This window comes from Thermobia domestica, chromosome 2 (genome assembly GCF_964235325.1).
Source record: "Thermobia domestica chromosome 2, izTheDome1.hap1.1, whole genome shotgun sequence".
In the NCBI taxonomy this organism is placed as follows: Eukaryota; Metazoa; Arthropoda; class Insecta; order Zygentoma; family Lepismatidae; genus Thermobia; species Thermobia domestica.
The window spans coordinates 53,268,343-53,285,966 of record NC_137455.1 but is presented as its reverse complement, the minus strand read 5'-3'; the positions used below and the strand labels follow the sequence as shown (position 1 = coordinate 53,285,966).

Genomic DNA, 17,624 nt, shown 5'->3' with positions numbered 1-17,624 from the left:
AATAAAAATAAAACCTAACAAAAAAGTACCTACTAACAACGTTATTGGTTGGGGTCCGCATGGACCCCAGGTTGCCATTAAAGTAATTTTCAAGAATGGCGTCATAAGGTTAAAAATATGACATTAGGAGCTTGAATCTCTTCTTTGATGAAATTCATATACACCACTGTTTTTGTATCTTTTTGGTCTACTGACTTGCCGACGGCATAAGAATTTTATTATAGCAATCTGATCGTGAACGTTGAAGTTATGCAATTCTCATGACATTTCTACTGTAAAATGAGAGATTGATACAGTTACAGAGACTCGTTAACAGTTTTATGGACCCATAGCCAAACCAGTGTGCTACGACTAAATTTTCCATGTAAAAGAACACTATATAATTTTGATCGTGGGCCATTGGGGATTCTAAGACTAGTTTCTGTCCATTAGCCAACTTCTCTGATGATATCTTGCCACGAGTTCTGTATCCCGTCAACATCTTGAGCCAGTGAACACCTAGAAATTTCTTTTCTCGTTTCGGAAACGACGAAAATTGACATGCTTCCCGTATCATCTCGAATTTGAAACTGACGAGAAAAATCTTGCGTTTCGTGGGCATCACTAGTTCGCCTAAGTCTTTGATTTCAAATGGTGTTTTAATATTACATGATTTATAGTATAGAAATTATAAACTGATAAAGTGATTCCACGAAAATAATGACAAACCTTGTAAAAAAAAGGTATAGCCGAATAAAGAGGTGAATATTCCCCTTTCACGGATTGCCGTGAATGTATTCCAAAGGTATCGTCATCCGCAAAAAAAAGTTCGCATATACTGTAACTTCCACATTTTCATTAATAACTCAGTTTTCTTAATATATTATCGCTTCTTTGTGCTTTCCTTAACAAAGCAGTGTAGTAATGAATAATTATTTATGATTTTTGTGAAAAAATAAAGCAAAATAAGAAAATTATAAGCAAAAAACTGATTGTTATGAAACTTTAGTCTGTCAGATAATTACGCGAAGAATATCCCGAGGGAAATTCACTCCATACAGTGCACAGGTATTAGGAGCACTCACAAATACGTAAAATTGAAGGAACAGAAAATAATGTATTTTTGAGATGAACATACAATTCACACTTCACGTGAAGTTCCAATATGGGAAATCAATCAATATCTTCAGTTGAAATTACTGAAAAAAAAAAAAAAACAGAAAATGGCTATTTAAAACTCCAAGTGTAAACCTGCGCTTGGAGCGAGTCTATTTCTAATATCAGAACGCGTTATTTCGTAGCATGCCTGCGTGGCCAAGCGGGTTTAGCAATGCTGTTGAAATTCTAGAACCGAAGGGTGGTAGTTCGAGCCTGAGTGCGGAACGCTTTTTTTTTTCAATATAGTGAAATATTTTTTTTAAAATATAAATGTCTAGTTTGAAGTGCTTAAAAACACAAGACCAGATGAACAATCACTTTTCAAAGCTCAGTCACATTTATTCACTATGTTCATCAATTAGGCTATATACGAAGACACTAAAATGTGGAACGTTAACGATCCTTATTAACGTTAATACCACATCCGTTATAATGAGAACAGATTTGTGATCTGAATACCAACCTTAAACCATACGTCCAAAATGAAAATTATTCATGTTCTTGATACCTATTGCAACATTCAGTTGTAATATAGAGAGTGAGAGTGCGAAAGAGAGAGATAAAATACTGTATACAGGGTGCGGAAAAATTCCCGGAACGGTCCAATATCTCGCGAAGTATAAATATCACCAAAACAAAAATAACACATGTTAAATAGTTTTAAAGAAGCTATCCAATGACAGAAAACGCAATCACCTATCCCTACCTACTTGGGGACTACGGGGGATAACTTTAAAATTTTAAATGGGAACCCCTATTTCTTATTTCATATGTGGATTCTCCAGAAAAAGTTATAGTGATTCGATCAAAAATTGAAAACAGTGTGTGCGAAGATGAAGTTACATGGAATACAATATCGATAATTGTTTTGCAAAGTAGCTTTATGAAGTAGTTCTTAGTAGTAGGATTATTTACAACAAAAATAAGCCCTTTTTGTCACCATTTTTATTTTCTTGCAAATTAATAAATATGGACAAATGCATTATTTTATGGAAGTTAAAATGTATGAATTCGTTATGTGGGTAAAAAAATCACATAAAAATTTTACTCTGCGTGGGAATCGAACTCACGACCTTTCATGCCGGAGTCCCGTACGCTAACCGCATGGCCCAGAGCTCGACACTGAGAGGCCACCTTTTCATAAAGATTTACCGCCTCCATTTTTTATGTGTCGATTCAAGTGCTATCCGTGAAGGCACTGTTTTCAATTTTGGGTCAAATCACTGTTACTTATTCTGAAGAATCCAAATGTGCAACAAAATATGGGGATTTCCATTTAAAATTTTAAAGTTACCCCCCGTGTGGGAATGGAGGGTTGCGTTTGGTATCATTGGATAGATTTTTCAAAACTGTTTAACACGTGTTATTTTTGTTTTGCTGATCTGTAGATTTCGCGAGATATTGGACCGTTCCGGGACTTTCCCCGCACCCTGTATAAGCTTGTATTTTTAATTAAAACAGTTAGTGTAAATCATAATCTGGATTTTTATAAAGTAAATTAAACAATCATATAGAAAATGTATACAGTTTAAAATTGAATTAAATTGCAATTCCAGAATCTGTAACATTATACATTTCTTATTTATTTACATCGAATGTTAACTTATTGTATAGTTTATAGCATGAGTATCAGCTGATATGTAACACAAAATTATCTATAAATTGAATTTAAATAGGAAATGATATAGTTGCTATAAGAACAAATTTATGAAAATGAACTGTATAATAATGGTTGTATTTGAAACAGAGTTTGCGTAATGGAGTAAATATTTACACCGCCAGCTTTGCAATACTGTGCGGTTTAAATTGTCAATCTCATCAATTTTACTTATTTCGCTTGAATGCTTATGGAATTTAGTATAGCATTATGAAACATTCAACAACTGATCTAGTAGTGAAACATATTTAATAAGATTACCGCACATTACGGTAGAGTCCGAGATCGCTCCCAGCTTTGCGAGCACTTGATAATATTTTGTTATTATATTAGATAAAATATTATGTGGAAGAGCTAAATTAAATTAGAAAATGAAATGAAATATTGAACATCCCACTATTACGCCCTTTAGGCGGGAAGGTTCTAGATTGCTGGTCCTCACATAGAGGAGAATTTGGATTAGTAACCAGTTTGGTTCTTTCCTTTATCAAATCTCAATACACAATTCATATAGTAATGTCGAGCAAGCGATAGCGAGTGAAGGCAGGTTAACAAGTTGATTGCTTTCTTCATCACCACTCAATTGGTATACGGACCAGTGTTCTAGACTCCTGCTATTTTAGGCTAAGGGAGAAGATAATTAAAGTAAGAAAAATGATATAAGAATTGGTGGAATGAGAAAGTGAAAGGAAAGGGAAATGCTTTGAGAAAAGTCACGGACATAATGTTGTCCACCACAAGCTTACTTGGACGGAATAAAACCAGAGACCGCATGCACCAAAGGTAAGCGCTCTACCAGTGAACCATCGCGCCCCATAAATTAAATAAGAAAGATAAGTAGTAGGCATTTTATAATTGAATATTGTATGTAAGAAACTTATTGTCCATAAAGATTCTTTTTCTTCAAGCTTTTGTAATTGATGTTGCAAATTGTCCGATGCTTTGCAATGTGGGTCAAAGGAATAAATGCATTTTTTCGGGATAGTATCGTCTGCCCTTTGCTACTATTGGTGGTATAAAAGTAGTGTTGAGTTGATTTTTAGTTTCTTGTTCCTTTTGTTATGTGAATATAGACTAGACCAAAATTTTTTACTGGTGTTCATTTCAGGATCACTCGGTAGCATGTTTTTAGTGGAGGAATGTTACGTGAATATAGATTACACCAAGTCACAAATATTTTGACAAAGATATACATTTTTATTACACAAATAGTTTCTGCTTTTCCTTTTACTGCAGATGTTTGTTTCTAATAGTGATTTTTATTCTTATTGTATCCGTGAATACACATTCAAGACTTTTTTAAAAAAAATAAGTTGTTTAATAAGGCACTGAAAAGTGTTGGATTTTATAACACTCTAACACTTAAAAACATAATACTGAGTGATCCTGAAATGGACACCAATAATTAATTTTTGTCTAGTCTATATTCACGTAACACTTTCAACAGCGAGGCTATATGAAACGTGGGCTTACTAATTAACGTGGAATAAAAATAAAAAAAGTCTAGTGGCTAGCGCGAGTGTTTTTGGTTCTTGTAGTCTCGGGTTCGATTCCCCGTAAGGGTCGATTCAGGTTAAATTTTCAGGGGAGTTTATGGGAAAAACGTTAAAAAATATAATTGTAAAAGTCTGATGCCAGTGTTTTGTAAGCTATTGACAAAATAATAGAAAGACAGGAAAGAAATTCTCTTGAGAACTGAAAGTGAACAATGTTTTCGCATTTATGCTTAATTTGCTACTAGCGTGACACATTAAATTGAATATAATATAAATATTAGACACAAAATTCGCTACTTCACGGTTGATAACATGGTAAATGCTAGGTATTGTTAAACATTAAACGTAACACCTCAATTTTATATCAATAAATAACTTAAATAAATAAATAACAAGACAGAACAATACTATTAACCTATATTTGCATAGTATATAAATTAAAAACACGTTATATGAATTGTGTATTATCATAACGAAATGAATTATCGTATTATCATAACGAAAAATGGCTGAACCGTTTGAAATGAATTTTATTAACATAGTTAACACCTACCTCGGACTAGGTTGTTGTCACGCCATTTTTATTGAAATGCGTATCCAAACAGAAGAGAGGGGGTTAAAATGTATGCCAAAAATAGAATCTCTCACGTTTGTGAGATGAAATATGATACATAAATTCCTTATTTAAAACGAGTGTGCACGTGTCGGACCGTGTTTAGAAATTTCGGTACTAAATGGAGAAGAGGGGCAATTTGTATCGGTTTTGCTCAATATTTAAGAATGATGACATCGAGATTGTGTCTTGTCTTCACAGCAAAACGGATAAAGCACTTGAAATTATCTTTTAAATATACGGTATTTAGCATTTGGTCCAGTCGGATTCATTAACACATATGTCGTAAGAGGAAATGGATATAAACACCTTATTTTAAAATATGTGAGCCCATCTTCCGTTGTCCTTAAAAATCCACTTTTGAGGGGGAAATGGGGCAAATTCCAAATAAGGCGGTCAATATGTAAAAGTGACGTCGTGTTTGTCTGTCCGATCATCACGGGAAATCAAATCAGCCGTTTGAAATAAATATTTGAATACATTTAGTACTTGGAAGAAAATGGTTAGCTGACGTTCACTAGAAACTTGACAAAACTTCGATACAAATTAGAGGATAGTCAGCTATGCCTAAATCTAATATTGTAGGTGGAAGTGAAAACGACGAACGAAGTAACAGCGGATTAAAATTTAGCATTAGAAGTCATTGAAAAACAGAATGTGATGCGCGAAAACGAGAAAAAAAGAAAAGAAAAAACGTAACGTTGCCGACGATAACACACTGGATGGTGCTTATCAAAAGACCCATAAACGCTATTCATTAGCTCATTCTTCACGGTTTGGATTGCAAGAAATAAAACTATTTCTTTGTGCTAATACGCCTCTCAAAACGAAATGTTGTATTTCTGCAAAATTTGTTTTTCTCACATGACTGGATATTTTTTTAAAAAATTCTATTGTGCTGAAGAAAACAAAACCATATGACAAGCTGTATTTGATCTGAAGACCCCATGATCTTTACTACATGTTGTTATTCATTACATCAGCGAGACGTTGTTTGCAATGACACTGATACATTGAGTGGTTTGTTCGAGAAAGTTGCTTGTCTCGATTTTGTTTACTCTTTAGGTTTTTCGTAGAATACATGAAAAAGAAATACATTTTTCGCTTAGATATCCAGGAATCCTGTTTTAACTGATCAGAAAACAGCAATCTACTGGTGAAATGATATGGGGTAATGTGTAGCATTTTGTTTTCACGCCATCGATAACAGCAAGGGGCACATGAATTAAATAAAAAGAGAGTGTGTTGTTATGAACTACTAATATCTTTTTCAAAAAAAAAAATCTACGTGTTACTTCGTAGCTCAGGGGATAAGTGAGAGATTACAATACACAAGTTCGCACGATCGAGTCTTGTCCACTGCTATTATGTTTTTTTTTTTTCCATTTTCATTGAAAGTGACGTAGATACATTTTCATTGGCATTCAAAAAAAAATGGAAGGGAATACGTAGCCCTGAAAAGGGCTGTTTATATATAAGTGTCTAATAGGAGGTCCAATGACCTTCTACATCGATGACTGCCTGGAGCCTTCTGGACATGCTTGTTTGACTACAAGGGAGCACTTCACAACTGATTGCTGAGTGATAAGATCTGTGGTATTCTGTTCAACTTTCCTTTAGGCAATTTTAAACGTAATAGACAATATTTGTCTGACCTTGTCAGTGCCTGAGGCAGAAGCCAAAATCAATGAAAATGTTTTCAACATAACATTTTCGATTTATCTTTATCTCCTATCCGTTTTTATTACGATTGCCTCCTTTAGAAATATCAGCTCTCTTTTTTTTGGCCCGTATAAGGAAATGCTATTGCGGTTTTCCAACGTTCAATATTTTTGGCAAAATTGACACTTTCAAATAAAGCTAAACAAGCATATGTTTCACAGACAAAACAATATGTAAAGTTCTACTTTCCAGTTAGGCAACATTCCTTCAAAAAATTGCAACTATAGTTTGCATCTCAAGTAATTGGGTAAATGTGCCAGTAGTCGACCATTTAAGGAGATTTTCAACTTTGTTAAAGTATAAAAAAATCATTTTTAACTAATAACTTTTACTGCATATGTCATTAGAAAGAACAGTGTTTAAATTTTACGTTTGTGTAGCTCGCATAGGAAATCTTTTATAAATAATTACACAGGAAAAAGAAAATACCAGAAACCCTGAAAAAAACAGTAGTTGGCCTATGAAAACCAAAGGTCAGCCATTACTTTAACCAGTACTCAGCCCACTATAGAATTGACTTTTTTAATGGAATTTTAGAGATCAATTCCTCATTGCACTCAGAGTTCCTACAAAGAAAAACTAGGTGGAAAACAGGCCCGCAACTAGAGGGAGCTAGGGGGCCTGGCCCTCCTAAACTTTTCGTGGCCCCTCCAGACCTCAACACAAAAAACACAATTTAGATATGTGTAAGAGATTTTTAATGACTTGCCCCCCCTAACATATCTATGCCCCCCCAAACCTCTGTGGCTAGAAGCAGGCCTGGTGGAAAATATATTGCGATACAGGAAAAAAGACTTATTGTATGATATTTACCATAAACTAAGAAAAATGTGCCTCGGCCTAGACTAGCCTATTTAAAACTAATATATAGGCCTATTTATATTTACATTGATATTTATATTTAGCTATGACATTAACCCTTTAATATGAAGTTCATTAAGCACATTCAGGACACATAAGCACTTGTTTAGCAGGTTCCTCGTACGATAATTCACTGAGGCACGTGCATTTTAAGTGGTACCAGTGATCACAAAAGTGACACCCAATATATTTAAGTGTATCGTTCTCAATATCACTTATGAATTCTTCTTCAGGCCTTAGACGGCATTTCAACAACTTCTTGCGTCTCGTCTTTTTAACTACTGGTGCTACTTGGCTTGACAGTCCTTTTCTTTTTGTTTGACTTAAAATTTTTCCTTTCTTTTGTATTCTCTCCCTTTTTCATTTTAGACGTTCCTCTTCAAGTTTTCTTTTCTTTTCATTCTTTACCATCTGATAATTTCTCCATGCTTGGAGGATACTGCACTTTGAACTTTTTCTCTGGGCACATGTTTGGTAGTTTTGTTTTTGATTGGAGCTAGCCAGAAAAGATGCTAATCAAAGCCAGATGATATGGAAGTATTTTACGAAGGTTTTCTTTGAATTTCTTCTGAGATCATATGGAGTTATTTCTGGCTCTACTGACTGTAAAAACAGAAGCAGACCTTTCACCTTGCGTCGCTTCAGTACAAGATGCCATAACGGATATATTGTTTTCCTGGTTTGAGTTAGACGTAACGTCTATTTCTGATATCGAAGATATATTTGTAGGCTCTGGACGGCCAATTGCTAAAATTTGGTATGTTCCAGGACTAAGATATCGAACATTTCACTAGCAAGTATCTACTGATAGCAGATCAATCCTCTTCGGACAGAACAATAGCCTTATATGTGTTCATTAGTGTAGAATAAGAAGACTCTTTGGATAGAGTATCCTCAACGCACCTGATTGCAAAAACATCTGACACTGAGTCTATTCCAGTAGATGTCTTTGGACTGGTTGAAAGAAACGCTAAATCACGCGTTCTTAAACTGTTAGACATATTTTCCTCACGCTCACAGTGAGTTAGAATGTAAATATTTATGATTATTCTGTATTGTTTCGGCAATCAGGCAACTCTAGGAACAGAGCAGATAACAGATAATAATAATAATAATAATAATAATAATAATAATAATAATAATAATAATAATAATAATAATAATAATAATAATAATAATAATAGTTGAAGAGCAATTGCAGCCTTGGAATTAAAAACGTGCAGAAACGCGACATTGTGCGGAGTAATTTAAAAAAATAAATCAATTAGATATTGATAACCCTTACTTCCTCATAGCTACCTTAGATTAAAAGACTAAGCTATGATCAGGGTCAAGGGCGTCGATCCTGCTAGGGCCGGGGGGCCCGGGCCCCCAAAGCTTATGTGGGCCCCCTATTGTATTTATGAATATACAATATTTGGCATAATTTGAATGCAATTTGTCTTAAAATCCTAACCTTCCGCATCCGAATGACCCCCAAATTTACAGGGAAATCGGCGCCCTTGATTAGGGTAAAATAAATACTCATTACCTGTCCTTTTTAAATTTTAGAGAAATAATTCAGACCAGCCATAAATCCTTAACCTTTTTTCCCTTAGTTCCAGAAAAATACAAGAATTGAAATGGTTACAATACCAGACTGATATTAAAGTACGGGACAAAAATAAACGACCAACATCGTCATAAGTTTTAATGGCATTTTCGATCGTTTAATTTTGTCCCGTACTTTATAACTGTATTATACTTGTATGATGCAATTAGTGACATCATAACAGTTACTTTTTCATTAAATCGTTAGAAAAGTCTTCTACGTATTAGTTAAGTGTCTTAGTTGTATGTCATGTGTCATTTAAATTGAATGAATGATAAGTGGATGACTACTGGAGTATATGTATCCAGTAGCCGTCCGTTGAAAGTAATGGGGGGCTGACCATTGGAAATTGAAGTGAAGAGTCATTTCCAGTAGTCAGCCCCTAATGGCTGACTACCGGAAAACGTTATCAAAAATGCAACTTGTAGTCAGCCCCCTTATTTCTACGCAATATCTTGTTTTGTATCATAAACCACGAATTTTTAATAAGCTACGATACATTCATGCATAGAAGAAAGCAATAACTCGTACTATTTTACAATAATATAATTTTAACTTAACTTTGAAGTAAAGCTTCTTCCTTATTTTTTTTTATTAACAAAATGCACACTTTGCTCACTTGCATCAGCAGACCTCAAATGATAATTTTTCTTTTCTACCACGAGGAGTCACACCAGGCCAGAACAAATGAGGTTGAATACTGGAGCTCTGATTTAAGTTGTAGTTGATTATTTGTTTGATAACAAGCTACTGTATGTTTATTTAATATGCTTTTTACTGAAAAATGGCTGACTACTGGAGACGGCTGACTTTAGGCACACTTACCCTCCTAACTAACTAACTAATTCTATGGCCTATGGAACCCGGAGGTTCAATGCCGCATTCACAAAAGCTCTCCACTGACTTCTATCCTTAGCTAACTGGATCCAGTTTCTACTTTGTATTCCTATTTCTGCGAGATCCATCTTAATATTGTCCTCCCATCTGCGCCTAGGTCTTCCTAATTATAAGCTCAAGTAATATGTAACATAATAATAATAATAATAATAATAATAATAATAATAATAATAATAATAATAATAATAATAATAATAATAATAATAAGAAGAAGAAGAAGAAGAAGAAGAAGAATGATAATAATAATAATAATATCTTAGTATCAAACTTTAAGCGATTTTTATATGATGCATATATTCATGAAAATAGTCACTACTTGTTATGTATTCATTTGGTGTTCCCCTAGGGTTACTAGGAATTGAAATCACGATCTCTGACTGTGCAGTCCAGTATGCTAACTGTATGACCACAGAGCACGGATCTGACAAAAAACATTTTCATAACGTTTTGCTACCCCTCCTTTTCCCGTATCGATTAAAGTGCCATCCGTGAAGGAATTGTTTTCAATTCTGGGTGAAATCAGTCACTTTTCTCTGGAGAATCGAAATGTCCAATTAGAAATGGGGGTCCCACTTTAAAATTTTAAAGTTACTCCTACCGCCAAAGGGAATGGGGATGGCGGATTTTGTTTGGTATAATTGAACTATACATATAAAGCAGAAACATATATTCTAATTTTGGGCGTGTGTTTTCAATTTGATATTAACTTAGAAATCTATTTGAACTTTGGTAGAGCTAGCATTTCCATAGCGTCATCTTCGTATACAAACAGATGGTGAATAAAAGTGACAGAGGTTTGAAAGCTGACAGTTTATCTGATTTTGTTTTTATAACCAATTCAAATGTTAAAAATGTAACGTTGTATTTAGAAAAAATAAAATATCCTTATATTGAAAGAAAACCGGACTGGGCACCGAACCGTCAATCATTACTGTAATTTCAAGCGCCTCGCTAAACCCACTTATTTTCTTCTTAATTTACGTCGCGAAAGGCGGCCCCGAAGTTCACTTACCAAAGTCTGCTTTCCCCTTATCAGTAATTTCTGTATATTTCCTACTCGGTTATACACGTTTTACAGTAACCTTGAATGATAGGGACACAAACACAGACACGTCGAGAACATTTAAAATTCCAAAAGTTCTCCCACCGGGAATCAAACCCGGTACCCTGTACACCACAGACACACATGCCAGCCACTAGACCACACAGCCAAGTTATAAAGCCAGCGCGTTTTAATAATTCTACTGGAAATGCACGAGATATGCACTTGTAATACATTGAGTGATTTATTCGAGAGAGGCAAAGCACTTTACTTTGAATTCATTTCTTGGTTTTGTTTCTACTGTGTTTATTCTTTGTATTTTTCGTACACTACTTGAAAAAGCAAATACATTTTTCGCTACGGTGTCCAGAAATACTATTTTAACTGATCATAAAACAGAAATCTTTCGGTGAAATAATATGGGGTAATGTGTGCTATTCTAGTTTAATACCGAGCTCCTTCGTAGCTAAGCGGTTAGCATACGCACCTTTGACGTAAGAGACCCGGTTCGATTCCCGGTGTGAGTTCATGTGGTTCGGATTTCACGCTAATCAGTAGGTAAACGTCTCATATAGCCTCGATGCTGACAGGGATGTTAAAATCAACTCAACATTATTTTATACCACCAATTGAAGCAAAAGGTAGACGATACTATCCTGTTAAAAACATGCATTTATTTGTTTGGCACATATTACAAAGCATCGGACTATTTGCGACACTTCAAGAAAAAGATGCTTTATGAATATTAAGTCGCTTCAAGCGTTGAAATCGCTTTGTAAAAATCCAGATTATGAATTGCAATAACTTTTTACGTTGTAATTAAAATAACAGCATATATTGTTTTCTATCTCTCTCACATACTTTCTCTCTCTCTCTTTCTTTCTCTATATATACACACCTGTATATTACAATAGGTATCAGAACATGAATAATTTTCATTTTGGACGTGTGATTTAAGGTTGGTATTCAAATCAGAAAGTTGTTCCCATTATAACAATGTTAACGTTCCTCATTTTAGCGTCTTCGTATGTAAATGATGACAGGGTGAACAAATGTAACAGGCTTTGAAACATGATAGTTCATCTGATTTTTTTTTCAAGCACTTCAAAGCAGAACTTTATATTTAAAGAAATGTTTCCATATGTTGAAAAAAAATCAAAACTGCCGGGAGACAGATTCGAACTGCCGCCCTCCGATGCTAGACTTTCAAGAACACTACTTAACACGCTTGACCACCGAGACAATTCATGAAAAAATATGTTGTAATAATGCTCATATATCGCTCCAAGCGCACGTTCACACCTGAAGTTTTAAATAGTCATTTTCTCCCTATATCAGTAATTTCAACTGAAGATATTGACTGATTTTGCATATTGGAACTGTGCATGAAGTGTGAATTGCATATTAAACGCAGAAATACGTAGTTGACTCTTCAGTTCATGTTTCTGTTCAATAGCTTCACATGTTAGTGAGTGTTTCCTAATACCTGTGTCATTTTCCCTCTTTTTTCCCACGGGATATTCTTCGTGTAATTATTTGACACACTAAGGTTTCATAAGATTAAAGGTTTTTTGCTTATAATTTTCTTATTTTGCTTTATTTTTCCTCTAAAATAATAAATAATTATGCATTATTACACTGCTTTGTTAAGGAAAGCACAAAGAAGCGATAATATAGTCAGAAGAGCGAGTTATTAATGAAAATGTGGAAGTTACAGTATATGCGAACTTTTTTTTTGCGGATGACGATACATCATATCCAAAGATAACTTTGGCTAGAAAATCAACTTCAAATTCTTTCGAACTTCGAAGTTATTGTTGAAAATGCAAATATAAAAAAATGCTCATATCTCGAAAACGACTGAAACAAAATACGAGTATGTCTTACTTGAAGGACCTTACTGAAGACCAGAAAACAATGTATTTCGTCCTTCAAATCGAATTCAAATATTTTTACTTTGTGTTTGAGTGACCACATTCTATTTTCCACTGTAGAAGCAGCAGCAACCCACCTATAATGTTTTTTGACCATGGTTAGATACCCTAGGTGCAACTTGGTGTAAAATCAGGCAAACCAAAGTCGGACAAGCCAGGGAGATATGCAACCCGCGTTACACCATAAATGTTTTGTCCGGCACGAATACTGGTAGAAGTCAAGAATGGTTGAGTTTCGACGCGCTTTTCGCTAGAAATTTGAAGGGCGAAATACAATGACCTTCAACCAAAGTATATCATATTTTGTTTCAACCTCGTAACTTAAGTCGTTTCTAAGATATGAACAATTTTTGATTTTCGAATCTTCAACAATAACTTCGAAATTCGAAGGAATTTGAAGTTGATTTTCTGGCCAAAGTTATCTTGAATAATGAGTTACCTTTTGTATGAATATTAATTGCTCCTATATACTCAAATTAATTGCTTCTATTCTATTATGAATAATTGGGAATGTATAGAGAGTCAAAACTAACAAGTTTCAAACTTATTATTCTAATTTTCTTTCAACTTACCTATGAGTTGAGATTGATGTTTGCAGAGGGTAATAAACGGATATTCCCTATCAATGCTTTCACAAAATCCTCAGATACAGAGAGTTTGTCCTCATGAGGTGAGAATTTATGTGAACTTCGCACATTACAAAATTATATATATATATATATATATATATATATATATATATATATATATATATATATATATATATATATATATATATATATATATATATATATATATATATATATATATAGGCTATATATATATATATATTTATTTATTTATTTATATATATAAAATATATTTATCATACAGCACTTGAAACTAACTTACCGACGATAGACTTGAAATTTATCAACAACACCAGATCTAGTAACTCTTTCGTCCAATCGGCTATAGATGTTATATTCTCGGAACAAAAACTTCTCAATGGATTTTCCTCGCTCGTGAAGGCTCTCAATATCCCATGCCTCCTTCAAGAGGAAGAAAAGGTTGTTCCAGTGAACATTATTTCTTATATAACGATTTAAATTCTTATCTTCTCCCGTAGATTGGTTCACCTTAAAACTTGTGGGCACCGCATCTATAGTGCTAACATCACGAAGTTCATAATAACCTAAAACACGACACTTGTTATTATTTGGTTTACTGATAATTGCTAACAAAAAATTGCTACTAGCACAACAGTTCAGAATATCAACAATCTTCGTACCAAATGGAACACGATTCTCTATTGTTGGTTCCACGTGTTTATCAAAGAAATCCATAAATTTCTCCGTTCTGTAGTATAATCTGGATGTAATCAAGGGCTCGACATCACGAATGCTCATCCTACATTGCACCATGGAGTATACTTCATGGATATCATCCAAAATTTTACCAGCAAAGAAACAACAATCTCCATTGTCCACATACCTCCAGCAGGTTGCTGTAATAATTTGCAGTTCATAGTGAACAATTTTGAGAATATTATACCGGTAGAAGATGAACAATTTTTCAATCTGAGATTTGTTTCTTTCAGGAAGCATTTCGTCTTTCGTAATCAACATTTTACGTATGATCATTTTTTTAACTTTAAGGAAACCATATTTGAGAACATTGGCAGATATTTCAGAAAATCTTTGGCACACTAAACGTATTCTGACAACACTTTCGTAAGTCAAAAATCTAAATATATACTCAAGTACTCCCGTTGGCAAAGCAAGAAAATGGATGTTTGTCATCTCGTGTAACCAAACCACCTGTAAAGGCTTTCTTCTAACAAAAAAATATTATAATAATGAGTATTCAACGTATTTGTGAAAGCTATGCATTTATTGAATTTAACCCATATAATTCCATAGATTTTTGTAATTTTATGAATATCATTTATCATTATTAAGTTATACAAAGTAATTGTTGTTTTAATAAGTTAACAATATTTTTATATATATATTTTCATTTTCAATAATATGTATTTTCAACAAATATGATAATTGCAATAAACGTTTCTACGTTTACACATATTGTAGGACAATGTACGAGAGTTATCCGGGGGAACAAGGTGGCGACGAACATCTTTACACCTGGAGTGTCATGCTCTTACAATTGCGCAATTGTGAATTTGTTCATAATTTTAAATTTTGACAAAATTGAATTCTTTACAATTTTTATATATTATTACATCTTTTTTATATGTCCTGAGCCCCAAACCCCCAAGTAATTTTACAAATAGTGTAAAAACAAATTTACTTAGAACAGGCGAATTCGTCCATGTTGGAACGCGCCATTTTATACAAATATACGTTTTCAAAAACAATTAAAACAAATTTAGTGAAGCAGTCCACTGGGCTGCTATAAGGCTGGGACTTTCTTTATAAATCTCCCTAAAGGGAGATAACTAGAACTAGAGAGTTATCCAGAAAGTAAGGAACGGTTTGATGTGACAGAAACTTACATTATAGTCATTCAGGGGAAGATTGACAGTTGGGGAATACCGACACTTCTAAGCTTAGAACACTATCAAATCTACCTGGAAGTGAAAGTGTTGGCGTAATCAGTACTAAGTGAAACTATGGGGTGTATGGAATGTATATCTGTAAAAGTTTGAAAATAAGTAGAATAATTTGAAGAGAAAGGTCGAAGTTTATATGGTAAGGTGTGAGAGTTATGGGAGAATTGAAGGATCATTGTAAAATTTGTGTATGTTTTGTTAAGCTCTTGTTTGGAAGTAAAAGTTGTATTGTTCAGTATTCATGGTGGAGAGCATACAGCTGAAAGTTGTGTAATCATAGGTAGTACGCTCATCAGTGTGCAGTGTTTCTAACCTGCATAAAATATAGTTAAGTGCAACATATGCATTTGGGGTATTTCCGACACTCACATTTGGGGCACTTACGACAGATGCTTTTCTTTTTCCCTTTCGTTGTGATTTTAAAAAATTATATATCAAAAATACTATTTGTATTAACATATAGATAATAGAATATGTGCGTCCTTTTTCCATTGCATTAGATGCTCCTGGAATTTGAACAAAATGTCAGTAACCATAGAGGCCGTAAAGAATGCAATGCTACTTGCTACTTCTTCAAGAGCTTTTGAAGTCCCTCGGATACGTTGCATGACAAGTTATTCAAAGTTAACTGCAAGAAACATTTTGGTGAACATGCAACATTTGCTGAAGAAGACGAATTCGCACTAGAAGAAAAGTTAATTATATTAGACGAGTATCGGTTAATCCAAGAACATAAGATGTGGTAATGTAAATCGAAGGACAATAGTGCCAAACTTTTAACATCTGCACAAAAAAATAGAAAAATCAAAAAGGTAGTGACAGATAAAAGAATGTACATATACGTAAAAATGTTGCAAAACGCAGTAACAAAAATGAAAAAAACTCAAAATGAAAATTATTGTGCTATCTGCCGAGGTTGGTTTTACGGCAAAAACAATTCCGCTGATTGGGTTCAATGTATAAAATATTTTCAACGGTTTAACGAAGACTGTGTTCTTCATCCAGGCGATTCCTTCTTTGTGTGTCAAGAATGTGAAATCTCAGACAAATATGAGTATAATGTTTGCTCTTTCCTGTATATGAAGCTAACAATAATATTTTAATCTATAATCATACTTTTGATAACATATGATTAACATAAATTAACAAATACTTTTTCATGAAATACAGAATTTTTATGCTCTCTGCACTAGCTCACATTTAACATATTATGTTTTAGAAAAGAAATTCTTGTTTCATATATTTCTTGCAACTGAACAATTTTGTCATTATTCTTTCCCTCATTTGTAACTCACTGACATTTTTTTAATATTTTCTGTAGCTGTAAATAAAGGTAGTCTACATTCCTAAACTTACAGATTCCCATGTTTGTTTAAAGCACATGAACTACTTTACGAAGAATAATGTGCGTTGTGGAATTATTAGTGACATTATCATAGTACGTAAGGTTAATGTTGATGTCGGTATTACCCCAACAACCTGTCGGTCTTCCCCATAGATTTGAGAAAGTCCGACACTTCATGGTTCATTTCCATTGTGGCTCCATAGTCACATATTGCTTTTGTGTAACATGTATCTGTCAAGTAGTTGATATTGTATACTTCACCATGGGCTATAATTCGTTTCTTTAATAATTCGCTACAATGTTGTAGTAGTGCAAATGTCCTTAGGGTGTCGGTATTGCCTCAAATGACCATACATATTTTACTTTTCAACATATTTGCAACACACATTCTAGCGGTTATCATTGCAAGATACAAGTTCCTCATTGTCTTCTGTTGCCGCTAAACGTATTGAAAGCATCTGTGAGTTCACTAGCAATGGAAAAGTGTTTCCCGTACAGAGTCTTTCAGTTCTGGAACAAGAGGAAATAAAAAACCTTATAGCAGTGGTGCCTACCACCCCTTATGTCCATGACGCACCCCCCCAATTGTCTATCCGTAGGTGTTCTTCCATAAAAAAAATCTTTTCGATTAATTTTTACACCCCCTCAAACATATTTATATAGATTTTTAACACCCCAAATATTTCAATGACGCAGTTTGCGTCATAGCCCCCCTTTGTGGGCACCCCTGCTTATAGATTTCACATTTCACAGTTATGTGTCACCAAAAATGCTTCTT

The 17,624-nt window shown here is 34.0% G+C and overlaps 1 protein-coding gene across 3 annotated transcripts in view; it reads right to left on the bottom strand.

The window, feature by feature from the left end:
- LOC145672148 (uncharacterized) overlaps positions 1-17,624 on the bottom strand; it is a 465,896-nt gene that overhangs the window by 4,922 nt on the left and 443,350 nt on the right. For 2 of the 3 annotated variants that reach the window (XM_081741523.1, XM_081741495.1), the window contains exon 2: positions 13,842-13,981. The exons of the other annotated variant lie outside the window; for it this stretch is intronic. In XM_081741523.1, coding sequence (XP_081597649.1) covers positions 13,842-13,981 — 140 coding nt within the window. The remainder of the gene's footprint in view (positions 1-13,841; positions 13,982-17,624) is intronic. 3 annotated transcript variants of the gene reach the window in all.